The sequence below is a fragment of the Sinocyclocheilus anshuiensis genome, unplaced genomic scaffold (assembly GCF_001515605.1).
Source record: "Sinocyclocheilus anshuiensis isolate Anshui unplaced genomic scaffold, SAMN03320099.WGS_v1.1 scaffold335, whole genome shotgun sequence".
Taxonomy (NCBI): Eukaryota; Metazoa; Chordata; class Actinopteri; order Cypriniformes; family Cyprinidae; genus Sinocyclocheilus; species Sinocyclocheilus anshuiensis.
This window is the reverse complement of record NW_015548239.1, coordinates 1,161,500-1,178,119: the sequence shown is the minus strand read 5'-3', so window position 1 is coordinate 1,178,119 and position 16,620 is coordinate 1,161,500. Positions and strand designations below refer to the sequence as shown.

General features: G+C 36.0%; 2 protein-coding genes across 4 annotated transcripts in view; both read left to right on the top strand.

Moving 5' to 3' along the window:
* Positions 1–14,180, top strand: part of LOC107654857 (acetyl-coenzyme A synthetase 2-like, mitochondrial) — a 23,473-nt gene extending 9,293 nt beyond the window's left edge. The window contains exons 4-14 of the mRNA XM_016442143.1: positions 5,277–5,452; positions 6,941–7,093; positions 7,301–7,448; positions 8,506–8,643; positions 9,780–9,872; positions 10,032–10,144; positions 11,362–11,488; positions 11,802–11,929; positions 12,803–12,866; positions 13,128–13,249; positions 13,454–14,180. Of these exons, the coding sequence (XP_016297629.1) occupies positions 5,277–5,452; positions 6,941–7,093; positions 7,301–7,448; positions 8,506–8,643; positions 9,780–9,872; positions 10,032–10,144; positions 11,362–11,488; positions 11,802–11,929; positions 12,803–12,866; positions 13,128–13,249; positions 13,454–13,630 (1,439 nt within the window). The 3' untranslated portion in view covers positions 13,631–14,180. The remainder of the gene's footprint in view (positions 1–5,276; positions 5,453–6,940; positions 7,094–7,300; positions 7,449–8,505; positions 8,644–9,779; positions 9,873–10,031; positions 10,145–11,361; positions 11,489–11,801; positions 11,930–12,802; positions 12,867–13,127; positions 13,250–13,453) is intronic.
* Positions 14,181–15,684: 1,504 nt separating this feature from the next.
* LOC107654856 (wings apart-like protein homolog) overlaps positions 15,685–16,620 on the top strand; it is a 27,591-nt gene continuing 26,655 nt past the window's right edge. For all 3 annotated transcript variants that reach the window (XM_016442140.1, XM_016442139.1, XM_016442142.1), the window contains exon 1: positions 15,685–15,900. The gene's annotated coding sequence lies outside the window, so the exon portion shown is untranslated. The remainder of the gene's footprint in view (positions 15,901–16,620) is intronic.

Sequence of the window (16,620 nt, the reverse complement as noted above, 5' to 3'; positions counted from 1 at the left end):
CCTTTTGTGAAACAGAAAGGTTCTTCAGATGTTAAAGGTTCTTTATGGAACCATTTAGACAAAAAGGTTCTTAAATGAAAAAGTCAATAGAACAGCAATTGTTTCAATCTATCAACAGAGATCCAAATTAAATTAGTAAAAAACTTCTTTACTCTCTGAGTCAAACACAAAATAGATTTATAAATGTTAGCAAGAACAATACAAAAAACAAACAAATAAGAAAAAAATTAATAATAATAATAATAAAGAAAAAAAGCAATAAAAATAAATAAGTAAATACGAATATATACATAAAATGCAGCAGTAAAAAAAAAAGGGGGGGAGGGGGTTCATAAAATGTTCTGCACACATCTGAATATTTGGGTTAAACTGTTCTGGAACAGTGTTGTAAATACAACTTAACTTTACAACTTTTGGAAGGCCAAACAAAGTAGTTTGTCTTTCACAACGAAACACACGGCGGGCTAGAGTGAAATACGAATATATACATAAAATGCAGCAGTAAAAAAAAAAGGGGGGGGAGGGGGTTGGGGAATGACTTGCACCTAAGTTCATAAACACTTCCAACAATATTTTTTTTCCTCTGTGCTCTCCATTTATTAATAAATCAGGGGCAAGGGAAATAAATCGTAAAGCCCAGGTATAAAAAAAGGGGTTTTCTTATTTTCTCACCTCTTCCTTTAATATATATTTTTTTAAATGTGACAAGAAGGGTTGTCAAGTAGTGTGACATTTTTCTATATTGCCAATTATTGTAAATCTGATCTTTTTCTATTTGAATAAGCTGCATCAGGTCGTGCATCCAATGAAAGTAGCTGGGTGGCAAAGGATTTTTCCAGTTCAGTAATATAAGCCTTTTAGCAATTATCAAGCAGAAGGTGAGTGCATTTGACTGTGAGGGTGACAAGGAAATATTTGAGGGGTGGAGTCCAAATAATGCTAGCAAGAGGGCATGGTTCAATATCTAAAATAAAACATTCAGAAATTGACTTGTAAATTGATGCCCAGAAAGAGGTCAATGCTGGGCAAAGCCAAAAGTTATGATAAAGAGTAGCTGGAGCTTGTCGACGCCGATCACATGTTGGCTCAAAACCAGAGTTGATTTTAGAGAATTTGGCCTTTGCCCAATACACTCTATGCAACAACTTAAACTGTATAAGAGAATGACGAGCACAAATAGAGGCGGTATGTACACGGCAAAGGGCTTTGGACCATTCCTCGTCTGTGAATACATGGTTCAGATCTGATTCCTAATTCTGTTTTATTTTAGAGAGGGGTGAAGAGCCTGACTGCATAATAAATGAAAAAAATGTTTTGCAAATATTGGAGACAGTACCTTTACAGAGTTTTGTTTCTAAAACCTGATCAATCTCTTGTTTAGGAAGTGCATAAGGGAAATGATAAAATGTATTTCTTGTAAATTCACGAGTCTGAAGATATCGGGGAAAAAAAAGGGGGGCTTTGGGAACATTCAATTTTTCTGATAGAAAAGAAAATGTAACTAATATATTCTCATGGAAAAGATCATTAATATTTACATTACAATGCCCCTTCTAAACCATAATGCGAAAGATCCATCTGAAATAGAGGGTAAAAAATAAGGATTTTTTATAGGAGACAGGCCTGACATTGCCTGAAAACCAGAATGTTTTCTGAATTGTTTCCAAATTTGAAGGCTGTGTAGTACTAAAGGGTTGGAAGAATAATTGGATGTCTTTAATGGTAACGAAGAGCATAAAAAAACCCCTAGTTTTTTAGGTTGTTTAACAAATTATTTCTGGATTCTTATTGGGCCTCCGTTCCAAGTAAAATCAGAAATCACTTGATCTAAAGTCTTAAAGAATGTTTTTGGTATGAAAACTGGAATACTTTAAAACAATTAAAACATTTTTTAGGAAGAATATTAATTTTTATAGTATTGATTCTGTCTGCAAGAGAAAGTGGGACAGTTGTCCACTTACAGTAGATAAAAGTTACGCCTTCTTTCTTTGCGTGAACATTTGGGTGGCGTTATGCAAATCTTCCCACATAGTGAGGTAGCTATGTGGGGGCGTTAGAACGAACCGTTTTAGGTAGGTGTGGCTGACTCTTAACTTTTATAAAGAATATCTCTTTGTATTTGAGACTTTAGTCTTTGCAACTTTACAGATCTTCTTTATGTACCAAGAGCTCGTAACACTCCAAAGAGAAAGGAAAAATTGAAATCGCATCATATGACCCCTTTAATTATGCAAGTTAAATTTATAACCTGGGACACCACTGAACTGTCTTAGAACATTCAAGACATAGGAAAGACAGGTTTCTGGATCTGAAACAGATAACAGCACGTCATCTGCATAGAGAGAAATTAAGTTTTACCCAGGACACAAATTTATCACCAAACCCAATTTTTTTTAATGTATAGAATAAATAGTCCCACTCAACACGATTGAATGCCTTCTCTGCATCGAAAGAGACTAAGGCCTCAGGCACAAATGAGTCAGACTGAAGTGTAAATTATGTTCATAAACCTTCTGAGATTAAAAAGCCCTGTCTATAGTTTATCAAGCCATTTTGTTCTGGATGAATGATGAATAAATAACAGTTTCTAACTTGAAAGAGATTGATGCTTGGCGCAAAGAAGGAGGGAGACCACCATTATTTAGAGATTCTTCAAAGACAGAGAGAAGCAGTGGGGAAAACTTTTAAAAAAACTCTGCGGGAAAGCCATCTGGACTCCACTCTGCATTTGTGCAATAGATTGCAAAATTTCAGCTAAACTAATAGGTTCATCCAATTTGGCTTTTGATTCACTATTAATTTGAGGAATGTTGAGATTTATATATATATAAAAAAAAAACTACTGGTAACATTAGGATCTTTAAGGGAGTCTGACTGATACAATGAGGAGTAAAAAAGATTTAAATTCATTATTAATTTCTTGGGAGTCTAATACAATATTGCCTTCTTGGGTGATACATTTTTTTGCAGTTTTAAGTCTAAGTTGTAGTGCCAGTGCTTTTACCTGGTTTATCACCGAACTCATAAAAATTGTGTCATGGGTGGTGGAAAGAAGGTTATATTCAAATTGGGAAAAAAAAAAACTTTCATTATATAAGAAATGATCTGGTCTAGTTTACCAATTTGTTCAGAAAGTTCAAAAAGCATTTTATTACGCAACTTCTTAATATAAGCAGAACGAGAAATTACTTTGAGCGTTTCCCAAAGTAAAGATGCAGAAATCCCTTCTGTAGAATTGATTTCAAGGAATGTGGAGATCTTTTCTGAGATAAACTGAACAAAATGGCTATCTGACCATGAGGATTTTAAATGAACAAAATTTACACAATAATTCAAGCTTAGGTCAGTTATACTGCTTATTATATCCTCTCAGTCTTTCCCCGCCAGTATTTTGGAAAAAAGTTGCCAGCCACCGCCAGCGATTTTGATGATTTTCACTAAAATTTGATGGCCTCCAGAATATTTTGCTGTATGAATATTTGAATATGCAATACACCAAAATAAAGATCAGAGCCTCTACTTTTAAACAAAAAAAATCAGTTTTAATCTAGCTTGAGAAAATCACATTTTTATCAAAAACTACATCTGGGTAATATTCAGTACGATTATCAAAGCATAAATCCAGTAAATCGCTTCTATCAACACCTCCAAAGCTTGCACAGACATATACCATTTCCTGGATCAACATTTTACTCCGTAACATTATGTTTTCATTTATATGCTGCCATTGGTGATGATCGCATTATTTTTCATATGCATCTGTTTACATAAGAGATCGCTCGTTTCTCCGTCCTGTACACGTGTTTTTGTTCGGGAGGTTTTGTACTCGTTCAGAAGATGTGTAATAGCGCCCCCTAGTGTATAACAGTGAAAACACGAAAAGCCGTAAAAACTCGTCTTTGGCCCACGTTGTCTTCTAAAAGACGAGATAACTCGTCAATGGCGGCGAAAGATTTAAAAGTGATCTAGAAAAACATGCTCTTGTATTTTTTTTTAAATCATTTTTGTAAAGTTGTGTTTGAAACTGTCTGAACAAACAGACGTTCAAGATGTGCAAAAGCTTGTCTGAGAAAATGATGCATGGCAACAGTTGCTTAGGCAGGATTGGTCAGTAATGGTTTAGGGTGGGGTTTAGCGAAGGGTCAGTTGCTTTAATTTCTGGTCTTTTTAAAGGAAGCACGAAATGGCATTCACAACATGTTTTAGGAGGATATTTAATGACAAAGATTTGGCAAATGTTAAATGGTTAGTTAAAAGTGGAAGTTTATAGAAACTGTTTTAATTTACTGTTCAAAAGTCTGGGGTCAGTATGTTTTTTTTTTCTTTTTCTGAAGGATGATCATGTGACACTGGAGTAATGGCTCATGAAAATTCAGCTTCACAATCAACATAAATTATATTTTAAAACATATTCAAATATAACAGTTCTTTTAAAATGTAATAAAACTTTTTCTGCATTTCTGCAGGTATAAAATAAATGTAACCTTGGTGAGCAAAAGAGACTTCTTTCAAAAACATTAGAAAAACCCCAAACTGTTGAACAGTAGTGTAGATTTCTATAGAAATATAATAGAAATAAAAATGGGCTTGGTGACATCAGTCAAGTCACTTCAGTGGCAGAGCAAGTTATTATATTTTGGTGAAAATTTGTGAAGACTTTTTATGCGCACTGATAAATTGTGTTTATTGTATACAATTTATCAGTGCCAAGCACATTGAAATTGTATTAAAACATTAACATGGTCAATTTAGTTTTTTGCTGACTATTAAACGTAACTACACAGATTAAAGTCCTCTACTGGTTATTAAATTCTACTAAAGTTCCTGTATACTTTCCTGGAATGCTGAGCTCGACTGAAGAGTCACACTAAATTAGGGAAAGCTAGTTAGCTAAACAAAAACCCTGTGTATTTTGGGATATGTGTGTGTGTGTACGTGATGGTCTGGACAGAGATAAGTTTCAGAGGGTGTTTGTTCTTAGAGAGGCCATTCATTATCTTATTTAATACAGCAGACACTGAGCAGATGTTTCTTTCTGATCTTATTATGAACAAATAACATCCAAAGACAGCGGTTCGGTTGAAACAGGTTTCTTAAAAATATAGTGAACTTATTAAATGCGTTCTTAAAATTGACCTAAAATGAAGTGTATTTACACATGCAGAGCCATCATATATAAATTTAGCTCCAAGTATGTTAGCTCATTGGCTGTATCAGTTATTGTACATTGACTGGATAGTGTGTGTTTAATTTTTTTCTTTCTCTTCCATACACAGCCCAGTGCAAGTTTGTCATCACATGCAACCAAGGTGTGAGGGGCGGCCGTATCTTCGATCTGAAGTCCACGGTGGATAAAGCAGTGAAGAGCTGTCCGTCTGTCCGGCATGTGTTTGTGGCCAAGAGAACTAACAATAGCGTGCCGATGGGCAAACTAGACATTTCATTAGATGAGGTAAATCATATAGCAGTGACCTCCTGCAGTGTACAGATTAGAAAGCCAATTTTTTTATTTGGTTTTTATATACCTCTGTCAGGACTCAACAATAGGGATGGTCTGCAACAAAGGAGAAATGCTTTAGAATAAGTAGGATATTAAAACGGTTTACATTTGCCTAAGCATCAAATACATAAATGTTTCCAAGTGTTTTATATCTGCGCAGCAAGTCACATTCTGCTAGGCTTGCACTTTGTAGAGTTTCATCTACCAGAAACAGGGTTTTTGCAAAGCTTTGTGAAGTGGAGAAGGAATGTGTCCCTAAATTGTACCTAATTAGGGCACAGAACCAGGAGTATAGTTCTATTTCTACTTAATTTATGAGTACAGCCTGTCTTGTTTTGTCTTGCCAGAAGTGCCTGTGTCTCTATAGTGATGTTCACCCACTCTGTACAAGGGCAGGACTTTTCCTTGTCTAGAACTGGTCATAGTGGTCACATGTCGACCAGTTTGACAGTCTTCTATTTGTAGGGACAGATCAAGGAAATACTAGATTACATGTGATAAAAAGAAGAGAAAAAAACGTACAGAATTACTGTGCAGAAAAGCTGGTCTGGGCCTCGGTAAACTCTCCATATGATGTTAAAATGGGCTTTAGAGTTATGTTTTAAGATTATTGTTTTGTTTGCAGGGTAAGTATCTTGTTATTTGCAGAAAAGGCATTAGTCTCTGACATTAACAGTGGCAAAACAAGTGGAAAATCCATTTAGACTAAACAAACATTATTATTAAATTACACAACACATACAATACAAGACAATAACAACGAAGGGCGTGACTGAAAGTTAACTCTTTTATATCTGCACGAAAGCATGAAAATTGACTGACTGCTGGACCGAAACTCATACAGGTGCATCTCAATAAACAAGTTGAGTTGAATTACTGAAATAAATGAACTTTTCCACGACATTCTAATTTATTGAGGTGCACCTGTATTAGATATCCAGGCGATTGGTGAATCTGTATTGCACTTGAGTGATTATTAATTCAGTTCTGAAGAACACCAGAGACAATTCCTGAAGCGCTACAGTCACAGCTGCGTTTGAAGGTGTGGAAAGTTGTGCAAGTTGTGCAACATCCATATCAAATAGATCCTCTTGTCACATTGACACCAGCACACCGTGATGATAAAAAACTTCACACCTCATCCTCCCCTTACCAAGCTTATCTTTACAGGATTAACATATGATTTTGCATTTTAACTGAATGAGCGTAAAAACAGCATAAATAGAATAAAACATTCTATATGCAATATGTGATGATTAATGTCATGCAACTACATTTAACAGTTTTCAATTCCAAAGTACTTTATTAGTATGATTGTTTTACATACAGTATTTGCCAATTATACAGCAATACACACAATAAAACAGTAAAAAAAAATAATAGATAGTGCTGATAATATATATATAAAAAAATGCAATGTACTTTTTCTGTCTGTGTCAGGTGATGGCGGGACAGTCTTCAGTGTGTGCTCCAGAGCCCATGGACAGCGAGGAGATGCTGTTCATGCTGTATACCTCAGGTAGTACAGGTAAACCCAAGGGCATCGTGCACACACAGGCCGGTTACCTGCTCTACGCTTCCCTCACACATCAGGTGTGTCTCTGAGCTTCTCTGATCACACGGATGCTGTCACACTAAATATATATTTATATGTGTATTTGTGTATGTGTGTGTGTGTATATATATATATATATATATTTTTTTTTCTTTTTCTTTCAAAAATGTATTCCATACCTTTGACTGGTAATATATATGATGTATAGCGTTATGATTTGTCTGTATACCTGTCTGTTGTTGCAGTATGTGTTTGACTACACACCTGGAGATGTGTTTGGCTGTGTTGCTGACATCGGTTGGATTACGGGTCACAGTTATGTGGTGTATGGACCCCTGTGTAACGGAGCCACATCTGTTCTGTTTGAGAGCACACCTGTGTACCCTAATCCAGGTGAGATATCAAGCGAAATGACCAATACTAATGATCTTTTTTTTTCTTTTTCTTTCAAAAATGTATTCCATACCTTTGACTGGTAATATATATGATGTATAGCGTTATGATTTGTCTGTATACCTGTCTGTTGTTGCAGTATGTGTTTGACTACACACCTGGAGATGTGTTTGGCTGTGTTGCTGACATCGGTTGGATTACGGGTCACAGTTATGTGGTGTATGGACCCCTGTGTAACGGAGCCACATCTGTTCTGTTTGAGAGCACACCTGTGTACCCTAATCCAGGTGAGATATCAAGCGAAATGACCAATACTAATGATCCGTGCAGTATATATAATGCATACACTATCTCTTTTTCAGTTTCAATTTCAGTTTTAGTGTAATGGTTTATCGGCATGATGAATAATTTGCATTTGTACTGCCAAAGCATTGCACCTTATCTGCCAAAAATAAAAGCAATTTAAGTAAAGTTGATTAGAAAAAAATTCCAAATGCATCACATCCTGTTTAATTCTCTCTTTAGTGGAGTGTTTTAGAGACACAGCTATTCAGTTCTGAAGTTTAGTAGTTGTGTCGGTCATGTTCCTGCTCTCATCCATTCTGATAGAGGTGATGACCCCTCTAGATCATGCCAGATAGTGTTGCTGTCCCTCCCAGCCCTTCATATTGAATGAGATAAAATCTCAGATAAAATCATGTGACACATTAACCTGTATAGCGAGTCTTATCTGCCTTTATGAGAGTATTTTAATGGAAATGAGCCCTCATGAGTGGCTGTAAAGCAGTGTACTCTTTACAGTGTAACCTCTACTGGAAACATTTCCTCTGATGTTCTCCTAATAAAACCTACTTAAACCTGGTTTTCAAAAACAGGTATCAATTAGGAAACATTTTTGTGTAACGTTTGTAGTCATAATTACTGTTGATGTTCATGTTTAAACACTTTTTTGTGGTTTCATAACATGTGTTCTGTTGAAGTGCTGTCTCTGGTTGTAAATCAGACTCTTCATTATCTTTGTCTTGACTGTTCGAATGTGTTTTGTGACTGTTTTTAGGTCGTTACTGGGAGACAGTTCAAAGGTTAAGAATAAATCAGTTTTATGGAGCTCCTACTGCCATCAGATTACTTCTGAAATATGAGGAAAACTGGGTGAAGAAATATGACAGGTCATCACTGAAGACACTTGCATCTGGTGAGACTACAGAGGTTTAGTAAATAAATGCAAATAAATAAATACAGATATTGTATTGTAATGTTTTGGAGGTATATTATATTTTTGGTATAGTACGCTACCATTGAAAAGTTTGGGGTCAATAAGATTTTAAAAAGAAAACATTTATTTGCAAGGATGCATTAAATTGATCAAAAGTGATAAAGACATTTATAATGCTAAGAAAATTCTATTTGCTGTTCTTTTGAACTTTACATTCATCAGAGAATCCTGAAAAATGTATTATGGTTTCTACAAAAATATTAAGCATCACAACTGTTTTTAACATTCATAATAATAAGAAATATTTCTTGAGCATCAAATCAGCATATTAGAATGATATCTGAAGGATCATGTAACACTGAAGACTAACAGTTCTAACAGTTTGTTTAAATTGTAATATTTCACATTTTTACCGTTTTTACTGTATTTTTGATCAAATAAATGCAGACTTGGTGAGCATAAGATACTTACCATCCACAAACTTTTGAAGGGTAGTGTATATTAAACACATTCCCATTTTATCTACAATTGCTTACTATATTATTTGATATACCTCCTTAGCTTTTCCACACATCAAACAAAAATAAAATTGACCTGTTATCAAAAAACATTGTTTTAATTACCCCCAGGTTACTTCAGGGGGATACTTTCTGTCATAAGAGGGATAAGTGCATTGCAAGGGCACGATGGGGAAGGGGAACTAGTCGGCTTTTCAATGTGGGTCACCCTTTTCAGACCTTTGTTTTACCAGCCCAGAAATTGTACTTCCGCCACCATGGTATAGTCAGCTCTTTATGGGAGAGAGTTCAGCCACAGTTAAAATTTAGCCTGCTTACTCTGGATGATTTTTAATGAGTCTAGTCACACAGCCTTTGAGATCAACAATGGAAAATCTGACTTTGTGCCAAACATCAAGGACACTAGATTGTGTGCGCAGCCGGTCTGGGTTTTGTTTTTCCGTTTAGGGCCTGTCAGTTGAAAAGATAGGGCTAAGATTTCCTTGAATTGCCAAGTCACTCGATCAAATCAACTTAGAGACAAGTTTTTAAGTGCAGTGTTTTGGTCAATGAATTTGTCTATATAAATGACCATGTGAATGTGTGATCTGTTGGCAGTTGGAGAGCCCATTAATCACGAGGCATGGGAATGGTTCCATAATGTGGTCGGGGATGGACGGTGCCCTCTGGTGGACACATGGTGGCAGACAGGTAAAATTAACTCTGCATGAGACTGTCAATTGCTGCATCTCTTCTTGTCTGAGTATCGTACCCGTAATCCTTAGATTGGCAGCACTGATGGGATGATTTACACCATGTGTGATGTTATTCAGAAATAAATAGATGATTCACTGGGCTCTCTCTCTTCAGAAACCGGCGGGGTGTGTATTGCCCCACTCCCAGCTGAACCAGGAGCAGAGATCCGGCCTGCCATGGCTATGAGACCCTTTTTTGGCATCCAGCCGGCACTACTCGGGGAGAAGGTGATCTATACTTGTTTATTTGTGTCCTGACTCACTGCTTGGTCACTTGTCACAGCTGTCAGATATGAAGTGACATTGCAAGGAAATTGCAAGAAATAAAGTAGCGATTGTGAGATATAGTTGTAATCTGAAATAGAAATTGACAATTGTAAGATGTAGTAATATTATAAAATATAAAGTTACAATTTTGGAAAAAGTCATAATTGTGAGGAATGAAGTTTCAGTTGAGATATAATAATCTAAAATATAAATGTAAAATTGTAAAATAAAATTTCATAATTGTGAGAAATAAATTTGCAATTGTAAGATATAGACATAATCTGAAATAAAGTTAAAATCGCAAATTAAGTCATAATTGTTAGAAATAAAAGTGCAACCATGAGATATAGTTGTCTAAAATAAAAAAGTATAGCTGTGAAATAAAAAGTCATAATTGTGAGATATAAAGCTGCAATTATAGAAAATAAAGCACAATTGTGAGATATAGTCATAAACTGAAAAATGGGTACAATTGTGAAATAAAAAGACATTTGTGAGATTGTAAGATATAAAGCCCCATTTGCAAGAAATAGGCACAAGTGTGAAATATAGTAGTAATCTGTGAAATTAAAAAGTCACAATCATAAAAAAGTGACTGTTTAGAGATACAGAGGCATAATGTAAAATACAAACTCACACTGTGAGACTTGTCAGTTATAACAAATAAAGTCACAGTCGTTATATGTAATGTCCCAGTGTGATATATAAAGTTACAGTTGTGAAACAAAGTCACATTGTGAAATATTAAGTCAATTACGACAAATTAATTCTAATTAGCTCTTTACTTCCTGGTTTTTCTTGTATAGTTAACAACTGTTCTAGATACTTGCTAGCAGACTGTCCTAATCAGACCTAAACATGGGTTATATTTGTCTTTTGCTCCGCCTGGCTCTGCCTGGATCCATGCGTCCAGCCTCTCCTGCTGTGATTAAAGAAAGCTTTGTGTGACAGACAGTGATGAACTTTGAGCCCTCAAATTCTCTACTGCAGCTGGAAAAAAAAGAGTAATAATGCGTGCTGGAACACATCCAATCTCCTCTGAGATGCTCTTTTGTTACCCTCCAGGGCTATTCAAATAGATTTTTACCCCCTCCCATTAAGATCAACCAAGGAGAGACAGGACCTCTCAGTGCACGTGTTTTTGTAATGTAGAATAATCAATTTTGCTTTATTAACAGGGACAGATAATAACGGGAAATGATGTCAGTGGAGCTCTGTGCATCAGCCAGCCTTGGCCTGGAATGGCCAGAACCATATTTGGAGACCACCAGAGATTCATGGATGCATATTTTAAACCGTACCAAGGTGAGCAAGACCCCAGAGGCTCTTGAAGCTCCTTCTTGCTATGAAAGTTATGAAACAGAAAAGTTGGGATACTTGTTGAATTATTTAACTGTTCTTTTTGACTTTGACTTCAATGCGAGGGCATGAGAGGAACGTTAGCAAGCCCTAGCTGGGAAAATGTCAAAATAATCTGTTTGGATTTTTCAAATGTGCCTTTTGTTGTTGAAGATTGTACTAACTCCATTTCAATTTTTACTCCATAAAAAGTTTCAAATAAAGTTAACATGATAGTGATCAGAGGTATAAGCTAGTATAATGGTGTAAACTGTCATAGGTCAGTATTTTACGGGTGATGGGGCGTACCGCACTGAAGACGGTTACTATCAGATCACAGGGCGGATGGATGACGTCATTAATATCAGTGGGCATCGGCTGGGCACTGCTGAGATAGAAGATGCACTGGTGAGACCCCAAGATCCTTTATCACAAGCATAATTCAGCATTCTTGAGCCCAAAAACTGTTCTATAGAGAGTCTGTATTTACAGAGCTGTGCAAATACACTACTGTTACTCTAAAATTTGGGGTCAGTAAAAGCCTGTTCACACCAAGAATGATAACTATAAAGATAACTATATTAGCATCCACACCAGCGGACAATATCGTCTGTTTATTCCAAGCGCATACTCGTCTGCCGCTTTAAATTCTCGAGCTTGTTATAGCAGGATTGATTCTGATTGGCTGTCAATGTTTTTATCATTCATCAGCTGGAAAAAATCGTTCTGAAAGTGATTCCAATGACGCCTTTATCGTTATAGCTGTGGTGTGGACTCTGCTATTCTATAATATTGAGAACGATTTATAGAACTATATCTTTATCGTTATCGTCTTTGGTGTGAACAGGCCTTAAGATTTTTTTTTTTTCTATTTAATTAAAAAATGACTAAATACATTTGTAATGTTGAAAAAGATTTCCATTTCAAATAAATGCTGTTCTTTTGAACTTTCTATTCATCAAAGAATCCTGAAAATTAAGCAGCACTATTTTTTACATTATTAATAAGAAGAAATAATGACGACTGGAGTAACAGCTACTGAAAATTCAGCTTTGCATCACAGGAATAACTATATAATCTATATTAAAATAGTAATATTTTGAAAAATATTATTACCGTTCAAAATAACTGTTTACTGTTTTACTGATTTTTTTGATCAAACAAATGCAGCCTTGGTGAGCATAAGAGACTTTTTTCAAAAACATCTTACTGACCACAAACTTTTGAATGGTGGTGTAGAATCAAACTTTTGGTTGAGCATGTGTGTTCCTCTGTTACCAGGATGAACATCCAGATGTTCCTGAGACCGCAGTGATCGGAATTCCCCATGAGATCAAAGGAGAAGGTGAGGCTCCCGACGAGCCCTCGATTTGTTCTTAATCTCACCTTTTTCATTCATGAGCCATCTGGAAAACCCCCAGCAACCAGAGACCTTTTGACCCCTTCCACTGTGTGCTTTACAACACCCTTGGTCATTGTGAAAACAACATATAACTAATAAACATAATTGACCATCACATAATCAGTGATCAATGCGGATCAGATTTTACTTTGCCAAATGTTGACATGTCTCTCACTTTCTTTTCCTGTCTTTCTCTTTCACCAGTTCCATTTGCGTTTGTAGTTTTAAAAGAATCTGCTTCTGAGAACCAGCAAGCTGTTGTGGAAGAGCTGAGACACCTAGTGGCTACCAAAATAGCTAAATATGCTGTCCCTGATAATTTCCTGGTAAAATCAGTGACTTTTTTTATTGAACCTTATTTTACAGTGTTAACCCTTGATTTATATTATTCTTATGTCATTTACAAAGAATGATTATGACTGATCACAGAACTGTTTTTTGTTTTAAAATCACTGTCTGTGCAGATCTGTTGCGCAGATGGTTTGGAGATTTATTTTGTCAGCTGTGAAAGCATCTCTTCTCTCTTTAAGGTTGTGAAGCGTCTTCCTAAAACACGCTCTGGGAAAATCATGAGGAGAATCTTGCGTAAGGTTGCCATGCAGGACACGAGCAACCTGGGGGACGTCTCCACGCTGGATGACCCGTCTGTCGTTTCAGAGATCATTGAGGCCCATAAACACTACAGAAGTCATGCAGCTAAGAAGTAGAAAAAGACTGTTGGGATGCCACAATGTTTATTTTGAGGAACTATGAATACGAAACTGTGATGACAGGGAAACTGTAAGTAATTCACATGTAAATGTGAGAGTACCATATGTTAACAACACAGAATGGATAAACTGCAGGTTAAATGCTCTCATATGTAGTAAAACTTGCTCACGAAACCCACCTAAACTGGATGTTAGCCCCTCTGTAAGACCGTTAGATGCCATTTAAGGTTTGTACAACTTGAACAAACCTCTTTTTAAACATTAATTATGAAGTTCTGCACAGTGTTCTTCTTGTAGCCAGAGACTAGGTGAGATTTGCTGATTTTATTTTTGTTAAAGGTGCTCAATCAGTTTGTGTTCCAGTAAATCTCACCTTTCTCATATTCTCTTTTTTTTCTTCTTTGAATCCTCTTTGGAGTTTTATGCCTTCATTTCCTAATGTTTGTGACAAGATAAACATGAAATGACTGTGGTTAATAATTTTCAATCAGTATCACAATATTACTATATTATTATGACATGATGCCATTATATTATATATGCTTTGCATATTACTAAGTGGAAGTGTAAATGCTTCCATCTAATTAGATTTTCATTTTATTGGAATAAAAAAACTCTATTTTGAACATTAAAAAAAGGTTTAAAAATATAATTTTGTCCAGCTGTGTGTTATTCTTCCATATATATATATATATATATTGTCTTACCGACTGTGAAATGTTTTCACACATTTGACTTAGCTTTTTAAGGTTATCCTGTATCATTTAGTTATTATTTTATAGTAGTAACCAGTTTGTATTTTGGCAGAAACTACAGTTAATATGATAAATGCGACTCTGCTAGTTTTGCTAAACGTGATGCTTCTGAGAAGACGTGCTACTACCGTGTCTTAAGGACTCTAAACGGATTCCATCCTGATGCCACTTTTCACCCAAACGGTGAAAGGTCAAGAACGGTGGCTTCACAATAGCGCTATCTCCTGGTGAGAGAAAACGTTGCAGTCTCGTTGCAAATAAATTAAATGTAAAACTCAAATATATTCCCTTAATTATTACCTGAAGAAATCAAACGTTTTACACGACTTTTGAAGAACTAATGTGCAGAATTACTTCTCTCAGAAGTGAGAGATTTCTTATTTTTATTTCGAAAATAATCTGTTACATGACATAATAGCAGGTTCATGATACCCTCAGTAAGGTTCTTTTCCATTCTGATATTTCTGACAATAAGGAGTTAGATGATGTCTTAAACTTTATTTGTATGATGGGTAAATACCATATCCACAAAGCTAGATACCTTAAATTTAAACCCAGCTGCAAAATATTTGCTTCTGATCTACATTTACACTTCAGAAAGTCTCCTCTAATAAAAAAAACCCTTAAGACATATCGAATTATAGAACGGTTTTTAAGTACATTTTAATTTGTTATTTTTTCCCTCTCTCCTCTGTATTCCCCCGTATGTTCTGTGTTCTGTTTTATTTGTTTCTTTTGTATTGAATTATATTTGCAATAAAGAAGGTTCCTGATACACAGGTAATACAATTTTAAAAACGCTTTTAAAATGCTTGTTTGCTTGTGTTGCGTTCTGTAAAATCCAAATGACACGGTCGGGCGTCAGGTGACACTGAAAAAAAAAGTTGGCAGAATGTAAAACATTTGTGAGGATTATTACGTTCAAAGGGTCTAAAAAGTGTTCTTGACGTATTTTACTAAGAACTGCCAACTATAAATGGAAGTGAAATGATCCGTTTAATTCCAGTGTGCCCCTGTGAAAGACGATGTCGTCTAAAGCTCCATTCAAAAGGAAGCATTGCAAGCATTATTATTAGTCTGTTGCTGGAATATCAAAAAATAATTTCTAACATTCAAGACCTGTCCGACCTCACCACGAAGCCCCGCCCACCAGTCCCCAATTAGAACGCGCGTTCTTTTTCATTTTATCCAATCGGAACTACGTTTGCTGCACGGACGTTCAGTGTGCGCACCTCTGATTGGTCGAGCGGCGTTCTGGTGTGACGCTAGGCTTTACGCCGACGTTGGGGGCGGAGAAGGAGGGGCGACTCTAATGGCGCATCGCAGTCCGACCGATCCAGCTCTCCACAAATAAACAACAGCAGTACTTCACGATCTGGCCTAATTTGTGCTTTTGCCAATTGTACCGCGCTGCAGCCCTGCTGCAGCACTTTTGCTCATTGAGCAGATTGCCTGGTCTTCTTTTTAGGGGCTGCTCGGAGCACAGAGGCCCAGAGGAAACACGGCGGATCGGTGAGTGTGCAAACATGTAACCATTTGTTAAATGAACAATGTTTCTGCTCGTGATGTTAGTCATTAAAGGGTTTGTTCACCCCAAATTACACCTTCTGTTATCATTTAATCACCCCTGTGTTGCTTTAAAGCTGCATGGCTTTATTTCTTTCGTGGAACACAAAAGAAGATGTTTGGCAGAACGTGAGGGTCTGACAGCCTCAGTCACCGTTGACTTTCAGTGCATCTTTTTCCATACAATGACAGTGAATTGTGACTGAGGTGTCATTATGGTGTCAGTCTGCCTAAAATCTTCTTTTGTGTATCTCTGAAAAAAAAAAAAAAGTCTTGCAAGTTTGAAACAACGTAAGGGTGAGTGAATAATGATCATTTTTTATTATTTCGTGAACTATCCATATAATGGTTTCAGAAACATGTTGTTGAATAAATAAGTTGTGTGGCAGAAATATGCTCCTCAGTTCGTTTGTTTCCTTTTATGTTTTAAACCATCATTTACTATGGTAACCCTGTAAAGGCTGATGAAATAGTCAGAAATGTAACAGTTTATTGAACCTTTAAACAAAATATTCAAATTTAAAAAAGATTCCATATGTGTTTGTTTTGTATCATATTTGGTGTATCAGGCTTTTACATTTATATTTAGTAATTTAGCAGATGCTTTTATCCAAAGCGACTTACAAATGAGGACAATAAAAGCAGTCAAAACTAACAAAAGAGCAA